This window comes from Melospiza melodia, chromosome 10, assembly GCF_035770615.1.
Source record: "Melospiza melodia melodia isolate bMelMel2 chromosome 10, bMelMel2.pri, whole genome shotgun sequence".
Classification (NCBI taxonomy): domain Eukaryota; kingdom Metazoa; phylum Chordata; class Aves; order Passeriformes; family Passerellidae; genus Melospiza; species Melospiza melodia.
The window spans coordinates 26,853,192-26,867,716 of record NC_086203.1 but is presented as its reverse complement, the minus strand read 5'-3'; the positions used below and the strand labels follow the sequence as shown (position 1 = coordinate 26,867,716).

General features: G+C 43.1%; 1 protein-coding gene across 4 annotated transcripts in view; it reads right to left on the bottom strand.

The window, feature by feature from the left end:
• The window catches only part of MITF (melanocyte inducing transcription factor), a 99,058-nt gene that overhangs the window by 46,913 nt on the left and 37,620 nt on the right, over nt 1–14,525 (bottom strand). Inside the window, exon 1 of one of the 4 annotated variants that reach the window (XM_063165007.1) lies at nt 3,349–3,454. The exons of the other annotated variants lie outside the window; for them this stretch is intronic. Within the exon in view, the coding sequence (XP_063021077.1) occupies nt 3,349–3,398 (50 nt within the window). The 5' untranslated portion in view covers nt 3,399–3,454. Of the gene's footprint in view, nt 1–3,348; nt 3,455–14,525 lie in introns of those variants that run through there. 4 annotated transcript variants of the gene reach the window in all.

The following is a 14,525-nucleotide window of genomic DNA, read 5'->3' as shown; positions in this document are numbered from 1 at the left end:
TTATTCCCAGGTGTCTGCAAAGCTCCTCCTGTGTGCATGACAGTCTCCCACACCAGCATTCCTTCTACCTGCCATGAGTGGCACTGAGCAAACGTGGAAAACACTTTGAAAATTTGGTACCTCTTCCTCTAAGTCTGTCCCAAGCATCACACAGGTCACTCTTCCATCCAGCTTCCCTTCTGCACCATGTCTGCTCATCTCAAGCATAGAATAGAAGGAACAGAAGATGGTTTGGGTTCCATGACCATGTTGTCAGAAACTCACTTTTCCAACCAAAGAAGCCATTAAAAACGTGTTATTTTCTAAAGTTTCATGCAGAGAGTTTTGAAAATGGTCATTTTTAAAGCTTCTTGACCCTTCCATGCTGGTGCAGAGGCAGATGTCCCGTGACCCCGCTCGGTGCCATGTACCACAGAACAATCCAGGGTGGACACGTGGATCCAAAACTCCCCTACACAAACTGATTCACCCCCAGATTGCGTGGAGCCAGCAGCAGAGCCCACACACAGCTAATACACGATGCAATTCAGATACTTCCTGCAAACAGCTTATGGAAACCATCTAATTGCAATAAATGAAACCGACTCATCCTTTTAATTGACACATGATTAAACCAGTTATCCATTAGCACTCTAATAAGCACAGTGCAATAGAGACTGGGAGTTATTAGTTATGTGTCATGAGCCAATCCAATTAATCATGAAGTGATAAAGCTTTATTAAATAGTTTAAATCACATATCCTTTGCACAGATGCCTGGGAAATGTTAGCTACTGCATACATGAGTTATTATGCAGCTAGCCATTACATAATAAAAGGTAACTGATCACGTTAAAATCAAGTTTGATTTTGTTGCCATCAACCTACAGAGACCATAACCTTCCCAGATGTTTACTGATTATTTTATCTGTCCCTTTAGGCAAAAACACAAACTCATCTTTCGTTGGACAGTTTTGTTTTCAGATTCTATAAATTGATCAAACAAATGCTCTGGTTCACATGCATTAGTTATGAGTTATCTGATGTACATGCATTATTTTGCACTATCTATGCATTGATTAAGAAACTTCTCTGGAAACTAGACTTTGAACTGGAAAGAAATATAATTAACTCAACTTTGCTTTTTAACTACTTTGGAAACTTTAACTACTTTTGAATATTTTTAAGAAAAAAAAGTCTCCAATGTAATTTTTCTTATACAAATTAGACAAAGAGCCTTCAAAGCCACTTGTTCTGGGCAGGATGGACTTCCCTGCTCTTAACTGAGAAATGGCACATAAGAGGGAGGCTGCTGCTCTCTTCCCTCCATTCATGCCAAATGTTTGTTAATGGGTTAGTCCACAGAGAAATCAGCCAAGAAATGCAGATTTAGCACCTCAAGAAATCCACTGAGCTGCACCAGATATCAGAGGTAAGAAATAACACTGGATTTAAACGCTTTTGTTTATGTCTTACCCTTACCCCATTCATAATTATTCACAGAGAAAATAAAGGCATCCACATTTGAGTTGCCATGTTGGCAACCTCTCATCTCCTTGCTTTAAAGATTAAGATTGTTCTATGCTATAATGGTGGTTACTTAAATACTTGACCTCCAGAAGACATTTTCAGAGGAGACCACCACTCAGCTCCCAACATCACTTGTAGAAAATTACTAGTTTCTTGAAAATTAAAGTTGATCTCTACAAATTCTGTTTTCAATCTCTCTACCAAGCAGTAAAACCTCAATAAATTTTTTGTTCTCTGCACTGTACATGTGGCTGAAGAACAATGTCTGTATTAGCTTCTGACCTGCTAGCCAGCAATGCTGTTTGCCTCAGAAAGAAGTAACAGAAAAGTGAAGAATAGCAAAAGAAAACAAAATAAATGCAAGGAGGAGCCAGATTGCACACACCACCACCACTCAAAAAAAAAGTCTAAAACAAAACACAAAAAGTCCACAAACAATAAAAAAACCCTACACAATCCCTTTTCCCCTTCAGCCAAGGTAAGGGACTCCAACTACTACAGCATTTTCCCTGGAGCACTTTGTACCTCATTCCTAAAATTTAATAATTGATTGTGGGTTACAGCGTCGCTCCGCTCACCGCCAACTGCCTGGCGCTGCTTGAAGTATCAATGCAAAAAAAAACAAGCTCAAGATTTGGCACCCTCCTACGTCCTGGCTTGCCAAGGACAAAGCAGTTACAAAAACGGTGTGGAGACCTTTATCAGCCTTTATAATAAAGCCGGGACTGTGTTTCAGGCTCCTACATGAAAGGTTTCCGCACTTGAAGGTTACCCATTTAAAGAAATAGGCTGCCTGCCCCTGCTCCATCATCGAGGTAAATGTTCTCTGTGCCTCCTACAATGCTTTTGTATCCTGACCTGCACCATGGGCTGCACCCACAGAAGAGAACACAGCCCAAAAGGCACCCACCCACCTGCCCGGATGCACAGAGTGCACCTGGCTGGGGAGGGAAGGCAAAACCCTGCAACGTCCATCCACTACACACACCTACTACACCAAGGAGATAAGGGCTGAATTTCAAATTAAATTAATTCAGAGGACCAACCTGCTTGGAAAAAAATTTTTTTAAACCCACACACACACAAAACCCCTCCAACAAAACCCAACGCCACAAACAAAAATATTCAAGCCTCAGAAATTTTTTTAAGTTGTTGTACACCATGTAGTAGTTTTCCATTTTTCTTCCTGTCTTTAAAACACACCTTCACAAGTGGCTGAACATAATGCTTTCTGAACTTAATGAAAACCTCTCTCATGACCCAGGAGCACTCAGTAAATAATTATTAAGCTCTGGAGGTGGCTTTTGCATGAGTGTTGACTTAATAAAATGCCGTAAGTTGATCTGCTTGAATGCCCATTTACTTGGGGACACAGCTTGCAGTATAGCCTGGAAAGCTTGATCTTGTCCAGGTTAAGGAACAAGGTAAAATTAAAAGGTTCAATCCAGAAGCTGCAAAGGTCACATTTTACAATTCTTTACTACTGCTGCTGATAAAGGGGAGATGAAAAATTGCAAACCTAAAGTACCTAAACTGCAAGCCTAAAGTATCCTCAAACACTTCCATATTATAACAGTGATAATACACCAAGTCTTTTTACACAGAAACTGAACCTCTGTTAGCCCAAATCTGCAGTTTTGCCATCAAGTTTTAGAATAAGAGACATACATATTTATATATATTTAAACATAGAAAGTCACCATCAGCCCAGCTGCTGTGGCTCTGCAGAGGACAGTGGCCAGTCCAGAGCACAGCAATCCTCAACTTCCAGAACACAACCTCCACCACAAACCAACCCCACAATCATCCGCTCACGGTGCCCCGGCAAAGCATCACTCACAGACAGAGGCTGTCAAAGGAGCAGGGCATGAACATCTGAACAGCTTCCATCTTCCCCCCCAAACCTGGTGTCCAAGGGCTTGTGCTGAGCACCCCCGGGTGAAAGCCAAGCAGCGTCCGGGCCGGCTGTGTCTCCAGGGGAGGCTCCAGATAAGGACCTGGCAACTCCAATCCCCAGGGAGCAGCAGCTCCGGCACTGCAGACCTGTGCAATCCAGCACCTACCGAGGAGAAAACCACGGGCTTGAGGCAGCACGGCCAGGGGGAACCACGAAAAGGCTCCAAAACAGCGCAGGAGTCTGGAGGCAGCATCTTGCTGCATCCTGTCTCACCTGCATGGGAGCGCCGCGCAGCCTCCTGATGGGCACCTGGATCCGCAGGGTTTGGGGCAAATTCCCGGCACCTCCGTGGGCTGAGAGGATCCCAGGGGCTGCACCACCCTCACCGCCCCGCAAGGAATGGGAGAAACCGAACACACGGGCTGGCATTCTCCCATTCATTAATTAAAAGGGGTGTGATCAGGCCATTAACACCATCGGTGGATAAGGGCTGTCTGTAACAGCACCTTTTTCTCACGATCTTTATCGCCAAAAAGATGAAGGGAAAGGGTGGGTGCAAGACAAATTTGTTTTCTGGGATGTAACTTGGCATTCAAGGTTCACCTAGGCGAACCTCCACCTCGGAACCACTGGACATGCATCTCTCAAGAGCCTGAACTACACATGTAATGGCACAGAGTGGATGTGACAGTGCACACACCATTTCCCCAGCTCCACCTCTCCTCAAACAGGCTGGAAAAGAACACACAGATACAAAAATACCTCAAGCTCCCAAAATTGTCCCATGAAGGGCTAAAGGAATTTAAAATGTAGCTGACTGCATTACCTGATATTGGTTTCATCTTTTTCCTCAAACTTTTGAAGTTTCCATCGCAAACTCAGAAAAAATATTGCCAAAAAATAAAGGAGGGGAAAAAGGGATGACGCAGATTTGCCTTTCACTTAAAAGTCTGACCTTGTTAAAGGCTTTTTAAACGATTTTTCAGACACCACATCTATGGGCACTTCCCTCTCTAAAGGGCTCTACGCAAATTTGCAAAACAAAAGGCCAGATTGCTAAAACAACCAAAAGGGATAAAAGAAAAGGCAAGGAGATAAGGCTCCACGAGCAATCTCTGTAGTTTTTGATTTTGTAATGCAGAATTTACCTTTTTTTATCTGGGCAAACAGCGATGATAACACTGTCGCTGACAGAAGATGACGTATGACCACCACACTTTTTGATACTTTACAACTACACAGCGCCCAGCTCTGGCTTCACAGCACCTTTCCATCTTATCTTGGTTTAGAAATTATCACTTCCACAGCTGGATAGCAAGTTTACTCACAGAGGCAGCTTTCAGCAGAAGATAAGGCTCTACCATATAGTGCCCACAGCCTGTATCCATAATTTACATGCCCAGACTCCCTCCCAGCTAAAAAGCCATGGTGTCCCTCAAGGCTTTCCAGGACCAGCAATTCCCAGCCTAAACCCTTCCATTCATCCAAGGCTTTCTGCTTATTAACTCCACTGTCACAGCACTATTCAAAGCCGTCCAAAGAGGATGAGGCAGCTGGAAGCCTCATCTCCTGCAGATGACATCCTCGCTCTAGCATGCTGAGCAAACAGGATCTTGAGGAGCAAAAGGGAAAGTGTTTATGGAAGATTTGCTTCAAATGATTAAGAATCCCAAACAGTCATGATGAGAACCACACAGTGAATTCTGTGCTCGGTATGTTGGCATTATCAGCACGTAGGACTTGCTCACAACACTAAAAACAACATGCAAGGGAACAAACAACCCACCACTGCAATGATTTTAACATTAAACCAGTCTTGGACAGATATTATGCAAACTCTCACTTCAGTCTCTAGCCACAGCACTAGCTGTTCATTACTGGACCTGATCAGATCAGCAAATGTCTTCAGCAACTCTTCTTTCTAGCAAACCAACTCCCCAGGCTGCATAAACCAATTCCTCAGCATCCCCACGCTTGGAACAAACTCCAATTTTAGAGTCCCTTCAGCATTGCTCATGTTTCTTCTATCTTTTTATCTACTTAAGGAAAAGTTATTGGGCCAAAGATGATTGTGCAAGCTGAACTACTTGGGCTGGGGGGTAAAAAAGCCCTTATTCAGCAACAAGTTACTTGACCAACCGCTTGGATATTTACACTGCAATTAGGATTTGCAATTGCAGGACAGATGTGCCAGACTTGCTGCCTTGGGTTTTCACAGCACAGACAGGAAGGTGGGATAAGCTCCAGCTGCCCGTGTAAGGAAGCATTAGTGATGTTTACAAACTTGCTAATTGAGGCAAGGCAAAATGGAGGAATCCAACTGCAAACAACTGAAGACAGGCAGCCTTCAATTCCCTGCTTAGACCGCTCAATGCCCCCACAACATCCCCGACGTGGGAGAATCCCAAACCAAGGCTCCTGGAGGGAGTAAACCTCCTCAGTTCATCAGGAATCATTGCTATGCTGTCAGGAGCATCCTCAGTACAGGCACACCCAGTAAAGAGCCCTCTGTCACCAGGTACCTCTCCCAAATCCCAAGTTTGGGGATTCCCAAAGTTGGGTACAGTTTCTGTGTGCTTACAACCTCAGAGTGTGCACTGTTGCACACTCAGGACAGTGCAAACATTATTTGGAGGGACCTTTTCACCTGCCATCCGACAACTGTAAATTCTGTTTTAAGTTTGTCACATTTGCAGGAACTGAAGTAATTCACAGAAATATCTGGCATTGATTTAAAGCCTTCAGCACTGGGAAATTGCATCTCCAAGGACTATTATGGTAATTCCTCCTCTTCCCTCATCAAAATAATTCTGCATCTTGTTTCAAGCCAGAAACTGCTCGGGAATGAGGAAAATAATTACTTAAACATGGGGTGACATGTAAATAAAAGAAATACCAAATGAAAACCATGGTACAGAATGAAGTCTCGTTCAAAATAAAAACATGCAAGCAACATTTATATGTCTTGATTTCACAAAGTCAAAAATATATACAAAAAGATCCACCCCAACCTATTTATAGGTCTTTTAACACCTCAAATATGGCCCTGCTAATACACAGCCTTAATTTAATTTTGCAATCACCCTTCTGCTTTCCATGTCCTCTGCTGCATCTAAAATGCCCAAGCACACCTCAAATAGCAGACATCAGGAAAATCTTCAGAAATAACTTTATGCAACCAAATACAATCTCAAAGATTAACACAGCTGCTGAGTTTCTAGAAATTGGAATTTTCTCAAAGAAAACTGTCCAGCACAGCCTATGTTTTGCACAGTTCAGTGACAACTAAGCCATGTTGTCCATGCCACTTGCAGCAGGAACACCACTTCTTACTTTTCAAAATACATTACAGCCCTTGGTTTACTTTTGAAAAAAGAGCAGCCAACTCAAAACTATTTACAAGCCTTTCTGTCAGACCCTCCTAATCTGTTCTGCACTGCCAGAAGCACAGCACTTCAATGGCTATTTCTGTTCAAAGCTATATTTGTTGTGGAACTACTGCAAACTCCTGAATCATGTAAACAGAGGCAAGAGCCAAAAAAATGTTTCACTGGACTTGAAGTTCACATCTGCCTTAGTTACCAGGACAAAAAAATAAAGGCAGGGCTTAGCTTATAACCAATAAATTCTGCAAAGACTACAGTTAATCATGCATTCCTGCAACAGGGTTTTGTTTAATCTGGTTTACTTAGCATTTGTGACCTTGGCAAAGTACCTGCTGGAGCACCCACCACTGGTGTGGAGCAGCATTTCACACCTTCTGTTATTTTAGGCTTCAGCAGCGACTGTACAGTGCTACATTAGTGAGCCAGGTTCATAAACATGCAGCAAAGTCACCTGGAAATGATGTGCAGCTCCAGACTTGCTGGAGCCCAGCAGCCAGCTGTGCTGCTGTCCCCAAACAGCAGGATTGCAGCAGCTCTCAGTCAGCACCTGCAGCTGCACCTTGGGGACAAATGTGACCCTGCCACTCCACCCTCTTGGCTCAGAAAAGTCAGTGCTACAAACCCTGCCTGCACCTCAGCCTACTGCTGTGGAAGAAAACTTCACCTTCTCTGCACTCACTACCTTCCATTCCTCATGATCCTCCTCCAGCAGGAACAATCCACACTACTCCCAACAAGCTGGAAACCATGAAAACCCCAAAACAACAATGAAAACCCACAGAGATGCTTGATCCCAAGTTCCCACAGATTACAGTGATCGACCACCTTGGGCAGGGACCAATTCTGCCCAGGGGTCTTTGGCACTGAGGTACTGCAGGGAGGAGGACAAGCAGCATGTGCTTGGGTAAGAATGGGACATCACAGGTGGATTAAGGAAAATAAAAAAATGTTTCCTTCATAACCCACATAAGAAATCTGGATTAATCTGCAGTAGTTTTTTTGTTGTTGTTGTTTTTGTTTTGTTTTTCATACAACCATTATTGAATTCAGAAATTTAGTGGCTGCCTGATGCTTAGTTGCCAATATATATCTAATGCACTGAAAATATTTTTCCCTTCCACATTCAGGAACTACAACCGGCTTTACAGGTATTCAGCAGAGGGAAAAAATATTTTTTTACAAACTCCAGAACAAACAAGATTCTTTTCTATTCTTTCTTGTTTTTAAAAGCACATAATGCAAGTATAAATGGATAACAGCTTTTATCATCTATCTTACTATAGTTTATTTTTGTACAAATCTTGAACTTCATCTTAGACTAAGATATTCTTCCTTAAGTGTTATACTTCTGTGCCACTTCCCTTCACACAGCTACAACCTGGCTACAGAATTCCTAATCTTAATAGAAGGATTTATATATATATTTCCCTTGAATTGACACTACAGACTAAAAGTTGCATTAAAACCAGTATTATCCTGCACACACTTTTAGAATACCAAAAATGAACATTTGCTGTCAGTGCCACAGTTATTCAGTTAACTCTTGCACAGCCAAAGAACTTTGCAGTCCTATACACAAGCGGTCAAAACAAACCCCAAAACAAAAACAGCCAAAAAAGCAACCCTTATGCCTGGACTAGGGGAAGGCAGCTTCTGTAGGACTTCTCATTTGGCCAGCTTCCAGACATCTCCCTTTCCACACTAGATGGAGCTTTGTCCCCTCTTCCCCAGCGTCTGGCAGAGCCCTGAGCTGGGATAAAAAGGGTAAAGAGGCAAAGGGTGAAACGGCAGCATCACCCCAAATAAACAGCAGTGGCTTCAGGAACAGCAAGAGACCAGCGAGGACCTGGGCGCTCACCCTGCCCTCCTGGCTCTCTGATTTTAACACAGCCCTGTTCTGCCATTTTTGAGGAATGGAAGATTTCAACAATTCCAAGTCCCAATCCATGCTGAGCTCCTACCAGCCTTTACCAAGGCTGCAAGGCACTGCCTGAGCTCACACCACAGTCAAATTACACTTCTTCTCCTCCCCTTATAAAGGGACAGCATTCAAGCTTATTACTAGATGACACACCTGAATTGCTGACTGGGTTTTCTGTATCCCTCTTCATATTCCCAGCTATTTTCTTTCAAAATAAGCTCTTCAATCTCTTCTCTATTAACCTGAAACATCTGTTCCAAATGCCTCTGCTCAGGCTCCAGCCTTGAATCCACTGACACTTCGGGGAAGTAACTCATGGATAAAATTCCCCTTGATTTGTATCTGCTGGATTTGGTCTGTATTGTTTCAGGTCACAGGTCAAGAGAAACAGCTCATCCTTCTGGTGAGCTGCCACAACTCCATTAGGATCTTTGAAAGCACAACAGGATATGGTACATCATCTGTATTTCCCTGATGAATTTAAACTCAATGGGACTGAGAGGAGCCCAGGGGAATGAGTCACTGCCGATGTCACAAGTGGCCAAGCACTGCAAAGCACAAAAAGCAGCAGCCTCGGGCAGTATCAGACAAGGCAATGCCAGAGAGGATGGAGAAGCACCGTGTTCCAAGAGCAAAACCTGTGTGTGCCTTGTGGGCACGGGCTCCTGCTTGGGCAATGTGCTCAAGAACACGGAGCTAAAATTGAGGGGACAAGGGAAACAAGCCCACGCTATAGTGGGAAGCTAAAGAAAAGTTTGGAGGTTGGCAGGAGTGAGTGTTGCTGTCTATAAATACAGCAGAGAAACAAACACCCAGGAGAGAACAACCCTGGCACGTCACCAAGCGATATAAACCAGCCATGAACAAGATTAAATTGGTATCAACAGACTCATTCTGAGAAGTTCAGACCTGAAACCATTTCCAGCTGGAGGACTGGAGAAGGAACAACATGCTCCTTTGCAAATAAAGACTGGTTGCCTAATCAAAGTAGGTCACTGTGGAATAAAGCAGCCAGCAATGAATTGCAGGAAACAGAATCACAGAATCAATAAGGTTGGAGAAGATCATCAAGTCCAACCTTTGACCAACCACCACCTTGTGAACCAGAGCAGAGCACTGAGTGCCATATCCAGCCATTTCCTGAACACAGAAGATGCCCTGCACCCAGAGGCTCCAAAAGGACAGATACAGAGCAAAGCAAACTCTTTGGCAGAGCAGATGGATCTGAAGTAGTGCTGGAATATTGCACACAACAGGAGCTCTTGCCTTCACATACACCATGCTGGATTAAAGCAGTTAATAATACCTCAAAATTCAACTACTCCTTTCAAAACAAAAAATGAGAGGTTCCCCCAAAACAAACAAACTTAAGAAATAGCTACTGCAAAAAGAGACATCCTAAAGTATACAGAAGGCATGCAGAGCAGGAGGTTTCATCCACAGCAGATTAAGAGGGATACCTTTTATAGGAAAGACAGCACCTGGAAAGTCCAACAGCCACCATGACCCATAATGACTTCAAACACAAGGCTTTAGAGCAGAGCCCCTTGGGGACACACAGCCTGAGCAGTACAGACAGAAGGGGAAACCACGTCTCTAAATCCCAGAATGCTCCATCCTCTGTAGCCAACAGCCATGTCCTGTTGTCCTACTCAGCAACACAGCACTGAAGCTGCCAGGCTCTCACAACACCTGCTCACAGACTCAGCAGAGAAGAACCTTTCAGTTTGTCACAGCAGCATGAAAACCCAAACCTTTGACAGCCTTTGTAACTGCTCAACATCCTGAACATGCCATCCAAAATTTCCTCTGAAGTTCAAGAGTGGAGCATAATGAAAACACCTTCACTGACCATGTTATTTCCAGCCTGGGAACAAAGAACTCCAGCCTCCGGTGCGCTTTTAATACAGGCTAATTTATTCTGAAAAAAGTAATAATTAAGTACACAAACCAAAGTATGGAACCTGAAAAACACCTTCCTGTCTGGCAGAGCAAGTGCCTTCTAAGGACACTTGCACTAGCTCCTGCTGCTAAAATAGTTTATTAAAAGTAACCCAGGAAAAGCAAAGATGATCTCAAAAATACACAGCAGTGCTAAGCTGAAAAAGTTACACTGAAAAACACCAAAGCAGATCGAATGCATTAATATATTCTTGTGATTAAATTAAGTCCATATCCAAGTTGTTTCAAACTGAAGTCTTTAATATTTGAGTGATAATGTATGTTTCTAAAAATCTTACAAGTGTTAAGTACTACTAAAAAACCAGCACATTAAATCTTTACAGCCTGGGATTGAGAAATTCCCTGAAACAAGAGGAAAAAAGCCCTAGGCGAAAAACCATAATAATCAATTTTCTCCACCCATCCCACCACATGCCTCTGCAGAGCCAGCATCAGGTAAACTGGGGATTGCAGACTCAGCCAGAATAAAGCAGTTCCCAGGCCAAAGGGCTTTCAAGCAGGTCCAAGACCTTGGTACTGTGGTGGCCCAGGACAAAAAATGCAGATGAAGCATTAGCAAGTGCCAGAAGGGAGGTGCTGACACCAAAACCAGCCTGACAGTTACTTCTTCAGGTAAACTGTACCACTCCTTAGTTAAGAAAAACCTCAATATACTGACATTAAAAATAAAAAGGCAATAAAAGGCTACGGTGATTTCAGTGAATGTTTAAGCCCTTTCCATGTCCACATGCAAGTAACAGAGATGGCAGGGATGGGCTGAATAGCCTGAGCCTGGCGAAAAAACAGGTTTTAAGCACAAAAACTCCTGGTTTTATCATTTTCTCATTGCATTATGCAAAAGCAGCATCATTTTATCAACCCCTCAAGTACCACCCTCCAAGAAGCAACACATGAGGGGTTTTCAGGAAGGTTTCCCATAATCACTAGGGCACCAAAAAAAAAATGTTGGCAGAAAACTGATAGGTTTTCTACAGCAAAGTTCCTCTATAATTTTTCATTTAAATGTAATAAAGTTCCTTAGGACTAAAAAAACAAATCGCAAATCTAAGGTGGATCCCGACCTGCAGGCGGTTTTTTTCAGTTAACATTTCACATGCAAAAAAATGTAAACAGTGGAGTCCAAGCCAGAACGAAGTTCTTTGCTCATTTCAATTAAAAACATGAATATAAGTATTTATCTTAAAATAATTGGGTCTAGTGGAAGCTGTCCCTTCTCATGGCAAGGGGGTTGGAACTGGAGGATCTTTAAGGCCCCTTCCAACCCAAACCAATCCATTATTCCAGGATTCCCAGTGGTGTTGGGAAGCTATAGATGCATGGGAAGAAGACAAGGAAATGAAAAGCAAAACAAAGCGCCTACAGAAAACAGATTTAAAACTGTATTTCCGCATGGCAACAAAGAAACACGCTGCTTGGAAACACCCTTCCATTTCTGTTTAACATAATGGTGGTGGGAATTCCTGCCAAAGTAAACTTCAAAAATTTGTTTGCCACGGAGGAAAACCGAGCAAACTGGAGTTCTGTGTGCAGAATCCTGTTTCAAGAGGGTGAAGGTTTCTTTGTTCCCTCTAGTGCCAGGTCACTTCAAACTTTTGTGCCTACATACTTTATTATGCTTGCAAAACCTTCAAAACAATAAAAAGAAAGAATACTAGAAGATAAAAAATGTTAATAACCCACTCTTAAAAACCAAAAAAGCCTTCCAAGACGACATGTGTAAAAATGTTGGAAGATGCTACCAAGTTTGACATCTTTCTTATTCTATCGGTCTACTTCCAAAAGTTTTGCGTCTTTGAAACCAAAATATTATTCACACAGTAGAGAGGTTTGTTTTTTTTAAAAATGTTTGCATGAAATCCAGGAAAAAAAAGATGTATTTACAACGTTGGTGTAAATTACATAATCTGTCCTCTTAGATGTCAGTTTCTGGCCATTAACAACCGTAGCTACAGATAAGACCTTTTATTCAATTATCATGCTAAATTTCACATTTCTGTAAGCAGCATGATAAAGTAGCTCAATGACTCCTCCCCTGCTTATCTGTTATCCCAGCATCATTTCTGACACTAGAAAAATAATTGCAACTTTCTAGGTTGTGGCTCAGCTGCCCCAACACATCCCTGTGCACTAACAAGAGTTTTCCTTCTGCATCTCTCCTTTCCAGTTAGGTCTTCTGCAATTCCATGGTTTTAAGTTTGTACCTTCAGCACACGGATATGCGGGCAAACAGCAATTCCTGAAATTTGTTACGTATTCAAGGTATTTCTCATGGTATTTGTCACACCAACCTCAGGATGTAAACTCAAATTGCAAATCAGACTTTCAACTGCTGCAGGATTGGGGAGAAAAAGAGGCTGGTTGAGATTATTAGACAGCAATGCTCATGAAGCATTTAATTCCAGCATTAAATTCAGGCACGTACTCAGCACATCACAGCCAAACTTAGGTAGAACATGGTCCCAAACCCAAGGAAATCAATAGGAGAATCTCATTCTGATTTCCCATAGAATCTTTGGGCACAGCACAGCATTTTGAGCCAAAATCCTGCCTGCCTTCCAGCACCTGAGGAAACTGCCCTTGCAGGCAGCGTGGATCCCCCCCACGTACAGAGTCAGCTCTGCAGTCCACAGGATCTGCCACGGAGCAAACCCTGACCCAGCTGGCTGCACATGAAAGCACATGCAAAAGGTCTTGTGCACGCTTGTTCAGCTGGTTTGAAAAAGAAAAAGAAATGAGCGAGAAAATATTGGAGCTTCTTGTGGTTCCAAGTCAGGTAATTTCTCTATTTTATTCCTACCTGGGCCAGGAGGAGAGAGGGAAAACTAAAACAAAATTATTCTATATCACTGCTTCTTCTCCATCTCTGCCAGCCAGCTGCAGGAGCTGACGTGCAGGCACAACCCCAGGCTGGCACCAGGAGCTGGCTCCACAACTGCTCTGTGGAGCTCTGCTGCAGCTCAGAGAAGAAAAAGGACCAAGGACTTACCCAGGGGATCCATCCTTTCACCCTTCAATCCAAGGCAAGGCAAGAGCTGCCTGGGACCTGAGCTCCTGGTGGCCACAGAGCCAAGACTAAACAGAAAGGTCTCGGCAAGCACTGGCTTCCAGAAGCTGCACTTCCACTCCTACCATCCACCTCCTAACCCCGCTGCTGCATTTGTGGCTGCCTTTGTTAGAACACTTCTGCAAATGAAAACAGATGAGTAACTATTGCTGCTTTAGCAAACTCCCAAGCCCATGGTCACTAATAATAGCTTTGTTCCTTTTATTACTAAACAAAACCAAAAAAAAAAAAAAAAAAGTTTAAATGCTTGTATAAAATGCACATTGCTGAATGTTTTCTTTCATTGATCCAGGGCTGTTTCCCCAAATGAGCTTAGGCCCAGGACTCTGGAACAATTTCTGTGATCAACACAATGTGGAGTGATCTCAGGAAAAAAAAATATTAAAATCACATTTTGCGCTCCTTCATTTGAGACATTGGGAGATCAGTTAAAAAATAAATCTGAATGAGACATTCTTGCACAAGCTGGAAGGCAGAGGCAGGTCTGAGCTCCCTGGCAGCAGAGCTGATGCATTCAGGGAGGCAGAGGAGCTCCTGCCCAGCCCCAAGTGTGCCAGGAGCAAACAGGTGGCACACAGGGAAAGGGCAGCATGTGGGGAAGAGAAAGTGGAGAAGGGCAACAAGAGAGGAAGAACCAGACAGGGAATGAAGCCATTGCTTCAGTGACAGTGGGAGAATGACCGCCGGAGAGCCTTCCCTTGTGTGAGAAAAAGAAACAAGAAAAGCCACAAGAATTACTGTCGGTAAATAATTCTGCTTTTCCTCTCTGCAACCAAATCAATTACAG